At 32.7% G+C, this 14,561-nt stretch overlaps 1 protein-coding gene across 1 annotated transcript in view; it reads right to left on the minus strand.

The window, feature by feature from the left end:
* Positions 1–639: 639 nt before the first annotated feature.
* The window catches only part of LOC132098641 (potassium voltage-gated channel subfamily C member 2-like), a 52,137-nt gene continuing 38,215 nt past the window's right edge, over positions 640–14,561 (minus strand). Inside the window, exon 4 of the mRNA XM_059504714.1 lies at positions 640–868. Within this exon, the coding sequence (XP_059360697.1) occupies positions 750–868 (119 nt within the window). The 3' untranslated portion in view covers positions 640–749. The remainder of the gene's footprint in view (positions 869–14,561) is intronic.

The raw sequence follows: 14,561 nt of genomic DNA on the forward strand, positions 1-14,561 counted from the left end.
TTACTCTGTATACTCTGTATTTTTAAAAACAGCTACATAATAAACATTAACCAAAATAAACTGACTTCTAATTTAACAACATTTCTCATTTGAATATAGTTGAAGTTAAAATAACTAAATAACTTAAACTAAAAACTAAAATAAAACTGAAACTACTGAAATAAAAAACACAGACTTTAAAAAAAATAATAATAAAATTACAAAAACACACTAATTACAAAAAAATAAAAATAAAATAAATAAAAATATGTATTCATGCAAATTGTGGATCATCCATTTCATTTGATTAACATTTTAAAGATCATTGGAGCCCATTTTATAAAATACAATTTCAGTCTTTCTACATCATAACTTGTTCGTTATAATTTGAATTTCTGATTGAAAATTGTTAGTAAATCCTACACTGGTTTTATACCTACATGTCTGCATCATATTTCAAAATGAAAAGGCATTATGTTTTTCACAAAGTTAAAATGATGGCTGTTTTTTTCAAAATGCAAACATTCTTAAAATAGGCTTTATTTGATTCGTGCAAAAAGTGGATTATCTACTGACAAAGCTCCCGGTAGACTTTGGATCTGACACAAGAAACGCTTTTATTAATCGCCAAAATGAGCAAAACCAACTCTGATAATCTCAAAATGAGCAAATACTGGTCTGGCGATACATCAGTCCATTGCCAAAAGCAGATAGAAGAATCATTTCTAAAGCCACTTTACTTCCATCTGCAGAAACAGGTTGTTTAGTTCTCATGCAGTGTCAGAAAGCAGACAGCGGCTTGTGTGATGGATGCAGATGCTCTCGTGTAAAGATCTCGCAGACGTCTGCTCAAGAATTCTGCCGGAAACGACGAACACACATTTGCGGTCTGAAAATGAAAAAAGCCTGCTGGGTTTCTCCCTGAGACGCTCTTCTCTCACGTCCAACATCCAGTTAAAGTATTTAAGAAGCTTCATGAAAGTTTCAGTCTCAGTCTTGGCTCTTATAAAAACACTCTCTCATTTCGACAGAGAGCAGAACTGAGATATACGCTTTTCTTCAACAGCCATTAGGACAGGTTGATTTGAGCTCTGTTACAAAACCAATGCATTTTAAAATCAAATTGATGCACAAAGGATCCAAAACATCCTTATTTTGGCCAATTTTTAAGGCTGAATCATTTGACGAACAATTTAAAGCCTTTTCCAGTCTACAACAACCTGTTTTTGCAGATTTATTAACTAGCCACATTAAAGAATTCAGTTAGTGATTCATTAGAATGATTCAAAGTCTTTTTGAATGATTCCTTAAAAGAACCGCTCGTCCAGTAAGAAACATTTGTTTATGAAACAGTCTGCACAGGTTAGAATCTTTGTTTGTTTGTTTATTTATATTGCATTCAATTCAAACTGTAAACTTATGAATTTAAAATATATAATAAAGGTCAAAAGTTTGGATAAACTCCAATTTGTAATGTCTTTGAAATGAGTCTCTTCTGCTCACCAAGGCTGCATTAATTTGATCAGAAAGCTATTAAAAACAGCAAAATTATGAAATATTAACATTTCAAATAACTGTTTTCTATTTCAATACATTATAAAATATATTTTTTTCATGTGATTCAAAGCTGTTTTTTCAGCATCATTACTCCTTCAGTTTTCATTGTCACGTAATCCTTCAGAAATCATTCAATGCTGATTTTTCCTGATTTTTCTGTTGTCCGATTCTCTAACCATTAGGCCACGACTGCATTGACATGACAATAGTTTTCTATCGCTCATATTTAAATAGCATTTAATTCGATTAAATGTACAGCTCTACTTTTGATTTATTCGTTCAAAATTTGCTATACGTTATGCTGTAAATTAAATTTTCATGACTTGATTCATGTCAAAATTTTCTGCATTGCAGAAATCATAAATTTAAATGTATTTGCGCACCCCTGCTGTGCAGGGAACGGTCTCATTTAGTGCAACGCTATAATATTAAAGGTTAAAATTAACAACAGAACCCCAACTATTAAATACAATGGCTATTTATTTCTCAGACTTGGTGCGTGTCTGGAGGAGATTCTCACTCCGCTGCTCATCTAATCGAGCGTCTTTAGCCTGAAGCGGCTATTCAGCATCCATCTCTCTGCCTTTCACTGCTCTGGGTGATTGCTTTCAGATCGGATCTAAAATGCTACTTAGTGCTGGATTCTCCATGACTGTGAAAAAGAGAAATGCTTGCAGAAACTCTCGAGTTATGATTAGACACACTCCTGTTGGCTGGTCGAAGATCCCTTCTGGGTCATTGAACAAATACACTGAGCAGCTTAAATCAGGCTGAAGATGGCAGGCTACGGTAAATGAGAAGAAAGCGGATGCATCTTAGAGTTAGATACTGATGTGGATACTGGGAATCCAACGTATGCATTCATTTGGCCAATTTTTAAAGCTGAATCATTTGACAAACAATTTAAAGCCTTTTTCCAGTCTACAACAACCTGTTTTTGCAGATTTATTCACTAGCCACATTGAATAATTCAGTTAGTGATTCATTAGAATGATTCAAAGCAATAAGTCAATGAGTCTTTTTGAATGATTCCTTAAAAGAACCGCTTGTAAGAATCATTTGTTTATGAATCAATTTGCACAGGTTAGGATCTTTGTTTTTTGTTTCTTTCTTTATATTGCATTTTTTGTCTTCTTTTTTACACTCAATTCAGACTGTGTCCAGCCATAATCTAAAATATCAAGGTTAAAAGTTTGGATTATCTCCAATTTGTAATGTCTTTGAAATGAGTCTCTTCTGCTCACCAAGGCTGCATTAATTTGATCAGAAAGCTGTTAAAAGCAGCAAAATTATGAAATATTATTAACATTTCAAATAACCATTTTCTATTTCAATACATTGTAAATTATAATTTTTTCATGTGATTCAAAGCTGTTTTTTCAGCATCATTACTCCTTCAGTTTTCATTGTCACGTAATCCTTCAGGAATCATTTAATGCTGATTTGGTGAAAAATACAGAAGCCTATGAATAAATATTACTGTTTTACCTTCTTTAATACAGCAATACAGCCTTGGTGAGAAAACCTATGACAGGTAGTGTGTGAGTTTACCGTCTGAATTGAGTTTAAAGAGATAAAACAAAAAAACTAAAAACAAAAAACAAAAACAAACTCTTGCAGAGTTAGCGTCTTAGTGTTAGATACTGAGAATTCAACGTATGCATTTATCTGAATTACATTTATGCTATTAAAAAATATTTAAACACACACACACACATAAATAAATCAAAGTGTTTCACAAATTACTTTTTTTTTTAATTGCCAGCGAGAGTACATAGTTTCTAAACAAAAAAAATTGCATTAATGATTCAGTGAATCACTCACGAAGACAAGTCCCTTGATGCTGAACGATTCAGTACCTGACTAAATCTGTGTTTTGGAACAAATCGGTTGAATGAATGATTCAATGACTCAACAGTCATTTGCTTTGCTCCTGAATGAATCAGTGTTTATGAATAGTCTGTCTGTGAATGATTCAATGATTCACAAATAAAAAAAGGTTACAGGCTTCAATTTCAATTTCAATTTAATGAATCAGTGATTTTGACCACACTGGTGGAGTTAATGACTCAAAAAGACTTCCTTTGCTCATGAATGATTCAGTTTTTATGAACAAATTGTTTGCATAAATGATTCAATGGTTCACTACTAAAGACAGTCATTTGCTTCGTTCCTGAATAAACCAAGTATTTTGAACAAATTAGTTGAATGAACAATTCAATGACACACTCATAAAGATTTGCTTTGTTTCTGAATGAATCAGTGTGTTTGAACGAATCGTTTGTGAGTGATTCAATGATTCAGACACTCACTTGTTGCCACCTAGTAAATGGACACTGCTCCGAAATCCCTTTCACATGATTTACGTGAAAGGAGACATTTCTGCTCAATTAGCAGTGACGATAAGTCGATTCATTCTCTTTCTTTTGTCTTTTGTCAATAAAAAGTCGATTGATCTCTGTCTGAGTGTCAGCAATGTGATGGATAAGAGATCATTCCCTGTTACTGTCACTGAAAGACACAGAATCTCTTCCCTCGGTCACGTTGTGTAATACTATCAGTGGCTTTGTTCAGTTCAGTGATTTATTAGCTGATGAAATCAAGCTTGACTTTAGCTCTTAGTCTTCATGCTATGATTCATTTTCGTCATGCTGCTCAATCGGGAAGTAAATATTTTGAAATGTCTTCTGTGATATATCTGTGATGTATGTCTAGTATAAATAAAGACGTGTGTGTCACAATGCTGAAAAACAATCGAAACATGAACACACTTTCATTGAAAAGTTTATTGTTAATATCATTTAATTTTAGAAGTTTCTTCTGCTCACCAAGGCTTCATTTTTTTTTATTATTATTGCATTTATTTGATCAACAAACAGTTAAAACTGTGAAATATTTGTTTATTTTATTTTTTATTCATTATTGCATTTACTTGATAAAAAAAACAGTTAAAATTGTCAAATATTTTTTTTTTATTATTATTGCATTTATTTGATCAAAAAAACAGTTAAAACTGTGAAATATTTTTTTAATTTTTTATTTATTATTGCATTTATTTGATAAAAAAAAAAGTTAAAATTTTTATTTTTAAAAACAAATTTTTTATTGCATTTATTTGATCAAAAAACAGTTAAAATTGTGAAACATTTTTTTATTTTTTATTTATTATTGCATTTATTTCATCAAAAAAACAGTTACAAATTGTGAAATATTATTACAAAATAAAATAACCATTTTCTACGTGAATATATTTCTAAATTGTAATTTATTCCTGCGATCAAAGCTGAATTTTCAGTCTTCAGTGTCACATGATGCTTCTGAAATCGTTCTAATATGCTGCTCAAGAAACATTTCTGATTATTTATGCTGAAAACAGTTCATATTTTAGTAGAAACCGTGATACATTTTATTTTCCAGGATTCTTTGATGAACAGAAAGTTCAAAAGAGCAGCATTTATTTTAAAAAGAACATTATAAATGTCACTTTTGATCAATTTAATGCATCCTCCCTGAATTCTTTCATATATATATGAACTAAATTCTTTATACACGATACACTAAACAGCTAAAAATCCTTTATTTTGCTGGTTCTCAGGAGGAGTACCAGTGTGTACCAGGGTCCAAAAGTAACAGTGGCTTGGGGCAAAAATGGCACCAAAAGTTATGAAAATGCAAATATTTTAAATCTGGGAGGAAAATTTATAAACACCAGTCAATAATGACCAAAAATATTGGGATATATGAAAGCTTATGGGTAACCAGTGTTGTTTTAGTTTTATTTAAATTCTATTATAGTTTTTATTACAGTTAATATATTTTGAATTAGCTTTTATTTATATATAATAAATAAATTCAAAAGTACATAAAATTCATACAATTTGAAATAAAATGAAAATAAACTAACATGGAAACTAAAACTGAAATAAAAATTATTTCAACCTAAATAGTAGAATATATATATACTTCATAACATATAGTCAATTTATCCTTCCTTCTGCTTCCTAGATTTTAATATATTTTCTAAATCTTTGAATAAATAAATGAAATATAGCAATTTGTAAATAAGAATAGCTAGAAAAATGCTTAATTTGCTTAAAAGTAAATATATATTTGAAGTTTTAAAAAAAATTGAGAATGTAAGCCACAATAAAATTTGTTTTTAGTTTTGAGAATTAACTTGGATTTAAATTGAGGTAGAAAACAGACATAGATATATCGATAATTCTTAAGAAAAAAAAAAGATTAAGAATATTTGGTATTCCTAAAAGTTAGGATAGTCCAAGACTTGTCTTGAATCCCACATAGTAAGAATGATTTAATGAATTTATTGGGTTATTTCAAATTAATTGTTACATTTAGGCAATATTTACAACAAAACTAGCTACATATAATACATAGCAGGACTATTAATAGGGATGTGCATGAGTTTTCTGAAACATGTCGATAGGGAGCTAGAATTTGCCTAAAAATTAGATAAAATCCACATGATTGCGTCCATAAATGGGAATCACAAAAAGTCAATTCTTGAAGTGTGAGTTTATCAGTGCAGGGTGCGACTCATTTTCTTCTTAAGAAACATGTTTGAGAAATTCAGACTTTTTCAATAATTTCACTTTTTAAGATTTTCATGAATTTGGCTGCTGGTCTTTAATAACGTTCTCAAAACGTTTGCACGAAAACATTATTTACACATTGTTTCTGAAATTTTTCATTTGGATTTGCTACTAATGTTTTTTAATAGTTAGACAAACTAATACATTTCTCCACACGTAAAACACAAAAATGTTATTTATGCATCATTCTTGGAACTTTTTTCTGAAGTATTTTAGTTTAACGTTTTTTAAATGTTAGACAAACAACGCTCAAAAAAATGTTATTTGTTCATGGAACATTTTTTTCCTAAAAGGTTTGGAAGTTGTTGTTTTTTTTGTTTGATGTAAATGGAACATTCTTTCGGGCAACATTTTAGTTTAAAATGTTTTTAAATGTTAGACAAACTAATAATGTTACCAAAATCGTTAACACAAAAACTTTTCATGGAACTTTTTTCTTAATGTTTCTAAGGTTCCAAAAATGTTTGTAAAATGTTACAATGGAACGTTCCCTTACTGTTTGCATATAACCAGGAAAACACAGTCAATTTATCCTTCCTTCTGCTTCCTTTAATATATTTAAAATATATACTTTAATATATTTTATACATTTTAGAATAAAGAAATTAAATATAGCAATTTGTAAATAAGAATAGCTAAAAATAGCTAAAAAGAAAATTGAGAATGTAAGCCACAATAAAATTGAGAAAATTTTTTTTTATTATTAATTTGGATTTAAATTGAGGTAGAAAACAGGATGTGGAATTTCAATTCAGGTTTCGAATTTAAGGGTATAGAGAAAAAATATTTTAAAAACTAGATGTATTGAACATATTAATTCATCAAAGAAGTTGGAATCCACAACATGCATCTTTCCCATGTTTACCTGAAATAAGCTTTAAAAATAAGCAGACGTAGATCACCTGTGTATGTCAAAGCCCACAGTCTTCTCTGACCGGACAGATTCACTGTTTAATTACGTGTGTGTGAAGAGTTAACAGCTGACAGTAATGAGACAGTAATTTTAAGCATGTGAGGTGTAATAACAGCCACACTAATGGTCTCAGCTGGATACTGTGGTGTTTCGGTCATGAAGGGCTTACCTGACGTCTACACTAATGGAGTAACTGCTCTGGTTTCACACAGTCATGCTGTGATATTGCACCATTCATCTAAAATCATCGCCTCACTGGCCATATTCACTGTTGATCACTAGACCAGGGGTTTTCAATATACTGACCCCAAAATATGGGACTCATCTTTAAATTTAAAAGGCAGCTATACATTTTTTATGTATAAAGTCCCTATTAATAATGTGAAAAATGTATTAAAATATTATTAGGAAATATTTAGGTTCTATTACATCATTATCTTTATTTTTTTATCAATATATGTAAATATAATTTATTATTTTAATCACATATATTTATTTATTAAATTTGTATTACTTGAATTAATTATTGATTTATTTTAATCAAAAGTTATATACATATATTATTTAACAAAGCTTTATGCTTTTATTTAATACATTTTCATTTTAATCAGGATATTTATTTTAATCTTATTATATTATGTTAATCAATTTATTCAAATCAAATGTATTATTTGTCATCAAATATATTTATTTATTTGATACTTTTTTGTATTTAAATCGAACTTTATTTAAATTTTTATTTAATCTTAATATATATATATATATATATATATATTTATTTATTTTTATTTTTTTTTTACACCACATTTGTGCTTATGTGGGCAAATATAAAAGGTAAAAAGTATATGTTTTGGCATTAAAACTACATGGAAATATTTCTACAGGAACTCTGAAATGCACAATTAATTAGAGCAGACCACTCTTGATGACAAATGGATTTCAACAGCATTCTTTATTACAGCATCACCTAAAGCATCATTAAACGTGAAAACAGCACTGTTCTACATCAGACTAAAGCTAATGATCACCTAAATCTGATGTGGTTTTGTTACATTAATTCTGTTTCTTTATAGGTCAGACAGAGGCAATTATTTCCTGTTCACTTCATGCAGCACGTCTGGCAGCGTTCATCGACTGAAACCCTTGAAGCATTTCCAAACATTTGTGAATGTGAGCGTACGTAAGAACATATGAGTTTGATTACAGTAATTAAAGTGGCTATAAAAGTGTCAGGTTATAAAAGACACTGAGACGGTGGCGGCATGAATCACAGCGAGAAACGTTTCCATACGCAGCACAATGTGTTTATGTTATTCTGTTCTCTCTGTTATAATGAAAATGGCTTAAGATGCAACATATAACATTCTGTTTGATATATGCATATATATATATATAGACTTGATGTAATCTAATGCAATCATGTAGAGGAGATATTGCTGCACAATGACAGTATGAATGTGTGTGCTGACCTTGAAAGCACACACACACACACACACACACACACACAACGTTGCTTCCTCTAATGAAGCAGTCCGTCTCATAGCAACAGATTTAGGTTGCTGTTACAGTGCATGGATCCAAATGAGTTTACAATTCATGAGCGTTAAATATTTGAGATCAATCTCTGTTAATTTACACAAAAGTCATCTTAAAGAATGGTTGACTTAAAATTAGCTGATAATTTACTCAACCTCAGGCCATCCAAGATGTAGATGAGTTTGTTTCTTCATCAGATTTGGCGAAATGTAGAATTGCATCACTTGCTCAGTAGTGAATGGGTGCCGTCAGAACGAGAGTCCAAACAGCTGATAAATACATCACAATAATCCACAGCACTCCAGTCCATCAGTTAATGTCCTGTGAACCCAAAAGCTGCACGTTTGTAAGAAACAAATCCATCAACACATTTTAACATTAAACCATTGCTTCTGGCCAAAAATATGAGTCTGTAATCTATAATCACACTTCCTCCAGTGATAAAGTCACCTCCTGTTGTCTCTCACATCAAAATATCAATTTTAAACTCTTTTGGCTTTAAACAATCTGTGCAGATTTCTCTCCTGATTCAGACAAATGATTCTTCACTGGAGGAAGTGTTATTATGGACTAGTATTTTGGCCGGAAGGAATGGTTTAAAGTTAAAAATGTTTTAATGATGGATTTGTTTCTTACAAACACAGCTTTTTGCTTCACAAGACATTAACTGATGGAGTGGAGTGGTGTGGATTATTGTGATGTTTTTATCAGCTGTTTGGACTCTCATTCTGACGGCACCCATTCACTGCAGAGCATCCGTTGCAGAGGATCCAATTCTGATGAGGAAACAAACTCATCTACATCTTGGATGACCTGAGGGCAAGTGCATTTCTCAAAAAATACAAATTTTGGGGGTGAACTGTTCTTTTAATGTCATTACACACCATTATAACGTTCGGTAACACTTTACCTGAATGTGTTTTATGAAAAGCACTAAATATACTACACCTCTGTCACCAACCAGACTGAGAAACTTAAACTTTTTTCAGGTAAAAACTGTGGCCGTGGCCCTGTAGAAATTCTTCATGTCACAGAGAAATATTAAAGCATTCCTATATAGTTATATTAAAGTGTCAGATCCGTGTCGCCTGTAGGGAAGCAGCTGTACGTCAAGTCTGTGGTTCTGAATAACTGCATCAATTTAACATCCATTGACATATTGCAAAACAATTCACAGTAGTGCTGAAGTATCATTTGAGTCATGCATATCTGATTTCCATTTGTGAGCAATCAAACCGCAATAGTACAACCTCCCACACACACACACACACACACACACCGCTCACTTCAGCCGGCTGTATTTAGAGGGTAACTGAGCTGTTTTGAATGTGTTTAAACTTCATTAGAAACAGTTCACGCACACACATTCACTGTCTGCATTCAGTCAGACTGTCCTTAGAGCACCTCTCACAGTAGACCACATCAGCATTACAACCCAATCATTAGAGAGTCATTTTTAACCATTTTTCAACTGATTCGATTCATTCAGGACACAATAACACATCTGGAGTCAGTGCATCATTCACTCAACCGATTCGCTCAAAAACAAGGATTCCTTCGTGAACAAAACACCAAGGTGATTCACAACAATTGTCTTTGTTTAGACTTCATTTTAAACTATTTTGAGACAAAATAATCTGGGATATTGTGTATGAAATGTAAGTTACTCAATATTAACCTGGTTATCGAACTGTTGTATAAAAGCAATATTACATTCGTCATTGTTCCAGCTAACAAAACTATATTTTATGAAGATTTAGCTAACGTTACCATAAAGTTAAAACATTCAAAACATCCAGTTATTTAAATTCTTGGTTTTGCAGATGTTGAGGGATCATTCAATTTTAGAACTTTGCAATAATTATGGGAATGTTACTTTTGAATGTTCTGAAACAAGTAACATTTAAAAAATGTTAGATGAGCATCCAACTGAAACATTTCAGGAAACAAATGTTTCACGAAAGATGTATAAATAACATTTTTGTGCTAACATTTCGAAAACATAATCAAAGACCACATAACTCTTAACTGCATGGAGGAGTTTGTTCTTGCTGGAAGAATGTTGAAAGTGGTTTGCATTCTTGCTCATTTTATTTTGCTTGATTTACTTTTATTAATAAACATCCAAAATAGTGATATTATTATCTTATATAGTTTTATAATTATTATTTTATTTCATAATTAATAACTAAAATTGAGAATTTTTTTACATTATCAATGTTCTGCATAAAGGGATGGATAACTGTTTGGAAACTGAAATAAATAATCGTCAATTCTCCATGTACGAGGAACAAGAAGCACAGTATTTCCAATCAAACTGTTGAAAAAGCAATAACTGAGATGCTGGTTTCTGATTGTAAATGAATAAGTCTTGTAAACATGCTTAAGAGTGTGTGGAGCTGTAGATCACACAGAGAAGAGCAGAGAAACTGTGATGCAATATTCATGCTCTTCACTCCAGTCTTCTCAAAAGTGGGTTTTTGTTATGGATATGGCAACTTCCTGGACGATATGGATACAGCTGCTCATGGCCTAAAAAACACAAACTCTGCGGTTTTGTTTCCCATCATGGCGACAGTGTCTGTAGTGAAAGCACAGAAGAAGACCTACACATAGAGACCCACAACAAGGCCGATGGGAGAGAAGATGACGAGCATGGAAACCATCATCATCATCATCAGTTTAGAGACTTTCTAATCTAAAGGCTACACTACAACAGGAATAAAGAAAACAAATTTGCTTAGTTTCTCAAATGTGTCTCGAAGAAAGCAATGAGGTGAAATGCAAAGCAAATGATTCCTGAAATCACACACATCTGTCAGATCTCAAACAGTGCTCTGAGATCTCACTATGATCTGAGCTGTTATCTTCATCTCTTCAGAACTCATTGGTGTCTGTTTTCCCTTCTCATGAATTTTAAGAGGATCACATGGAAGCTTGTTTCCACAGGATTAAAGGTCACTTTTTTCGTGTTTTTTTTTTAAGGTTTGATTGTGTTTACAGTGTGCAATATAACATGTGTTCATGTTTTGCGTGTAAAAAAACACAATATTTTTCACACAATTCACTTATCTGTATGACTGATGACTTCCTTGTTCTATAAAGTCCCTCCTTCAGAAATACGTAACGAGTTCTGATTGGGCCAGCGGTTCCCGTGTTGTGATTCGACAGCAGCTGAGCGCACGCTGAAGCAAGTGGGCAGGATTTGTTTTGAAAACCTGGCAATCCTGATCTGAACGCACGTGCTGGAGATGTACTTATAATCACAGGAGCGTTTTTACTGAAGAGATGCGCATGAAAATCGCATTCGATTTTTTTGCACGGCCCTAACATCTAGTTAACAAAGCTAAACAGAGTTGCCCTTTGAGGAATAAGTTACAGAAACTGTTAAACGCACCAACTTAAATAATAAAATACACTTACCGGCTGTGGTCCATAAACAACGCCTTCTCCAGACAAAGAGGGAACTGCTCCATCTTTCAAGAATAATCTTTGAGCGAATCCGGCATTAAACTGATTGAGATTGGGGAAGCTCGCTGTCCTCAGCAAAATGTGCTGCACATAGTTTTACATGTGGATTATAATTTTCGGGAACCGAGTTAAACATAAATTGTAACCATTGATCTCTAAGTACAGCGTCTCTGGGAAGCCCAAACAAAGATGATTGGACTCCGAGATGAAAATAACAGCGTTTCGACGACATGGCGACAAACACAAACGCAGCTCTTCCGCTTCTCCGTGCGAGCGCAATAAGACCACGCCCCCTTTTTGTGAATTCATGCGGGCGGAGCTTAGTCAAAAAACTGTTTTAGTGACGTCATTACTGCAGGAAGTAGAGGGATGTAGTCCAAACAGGTTGTTCGTTGTAGGCGAATTCTGTTAAATAAAATATCTCGCTTGGCAATGAACTTTGAGCTTTAGAATTTTACACATATTATTTATACTCTAACAACAACATTACACACTAACTAAAGTTTGAAACATGCGATCACGAAGAACGGGACTTTAAAAAAAAAAATCAAATTGCGACATTTTAACTCACAATAAAAAAATTTCTCGCAATTATGAGTTTGTTTGTTTTTTCTCCGAATTGCAAGATATAAACAGAATTGTGATATAAACAAAAAGCTGTGAGAAAGAAAATCACAATTGCAAGATGTAAACGGAGAATGCAAAGTCAGGATTGCGTAATGCAAGAAATAAAGTTACAATTCAGTGAAACAATGTCAAAAATGTGAGATTTTTTAATTTACATTTTGTAGTTTAAGAATGTGCATGTCAAAGATCTTTAGTCTGCTTGCTGTTTTTTGGTTAATGCATGAACTTCATATTATTTGTAATGTGCTTGCCGTGCAATAATCACAATAAGATTTGTGATGTTACCTTGTAATATAATCAAATTATCAGCTTTAAAAGTCTGCCAAATTCATAATGAAATTCAAACACTATATATCTACATATACATATTTATATTTTACTTAACCTGTTGTCTACATAAGAAAGAATGCAAGGAGTTAAATATAACTGCATGTTACTAATGAAGAAAAGCAGACTGGATGTGTGCAAGACAGATGACAGCATTTGTAAGATGAGCCCAAATTAGACTAAGTGACCAAATGATGCTGACATAATTATGGTTCGTGATTTTGGCGCAGATTCGGTGTAATACCGTATTTTTCTGACTATAAGTCGCACCTGAGTATAAGTCGCATCAGTCCAAAAATACGTCATGATGAGGAAAAAAACATATATAAGTCTAAAAGTCGCATTTATTTAGAACCAAGAACCAAGAGAAAACATTACTGTTTACAGCCATGAGAGGGCGCTCTATGTCTTCAGTGGAAGACTACAGGAGAACTGAGCAGTATAGAGCGCCCTCTCGCGGCTGTAGACGGTAATGTTTTAACTTGATTCATTTCTCTCGGTTCGTGTCAAATTAATTTTGATAAATAAGTCGCATCTGACTATAAGTCGCAGGACCAGGCAAACTATAAAACTATAAAAGTGCGACTTATAGTCCGGAAAATACGGTAAACAATTCTTTGTGACTGTTAAGTTCCTATTTTAAGTAAACCTCAGGAAATCTACAAGATGGATTCAAATGTTAATGCTGTTTCAAACAGAAAGAAAAGAAAACTGTTTGCTTGTTTTTTTACAAGGTTAATATGTTTATCCGACTGTCTCACATTGCATTGAACTGTACATATTCTTCAGACGCAGTCTTTACATTTTGACCTTGCGTTTTTGCATGCACTACAAAAGGCAGACAAATGAGTCCACAAAACATGTTCAATACTCCAATCACTGAAACAGAAAAAACACTCCAGATTCACAGTCTGCACAGAGTGGACATACGGATACACCGCAGGACTGACAATGAGACACATCAAGAGACACAAAATACAAGATCTAAGTTCAAAAAAATATATATATATACATTTACATTTTTGTCATTTATATTTGAAATTGTGCCCTGACTTCTTAAAGCAGCAGATACAGTAATATTAACATGATGAATACTGTCCTCTTAAGTTCTGTGGGTGGTGGGAAAACACACACACACACACACACACACACTGATAAAGTGACAGCTCTAATCTCTCCATGGCAGAAGGAAAAGAAAGTTTCTAATTAGAGCGAAGGTGTCCGTGTTTTCAGAGGCTCTGTCACGGACTGAACTGAAATCACAGTGTGAATCGGTGCAGCTTTGTTTCACATCATTATTGCACATCACATCTGATTGTTGCACTGGGCGAATCTTCCAGGAGACGGAGAGGAGCAAGACAACTGGGAAACATCAACACACATTCAAAGACCGCATGACATTCAAATGATGAGGTTTTGTGGCTTCGTATCTGTTCGCATACATTAAACATTAAATAATACATAAAAAAACACATTTTAGGTTTAAATGTTTAAAATTCCTTCAAAGATTTTAGCTTGATATGCAACTGTAAGCAAAG

Source organism: Carassius carassius, chromosome 22 (genome assembly GCF_963082965.1).
Source record: "Carassius carassius chromosome 22, fCarCar2.1, whole genome shotgun sequence".
Lineage (NCBI taxonomy): Eukaryota > Metazoa > Chordata > Actinopteri > Cypriniformes > Cyprinidae > Carassius > Carassius carassius.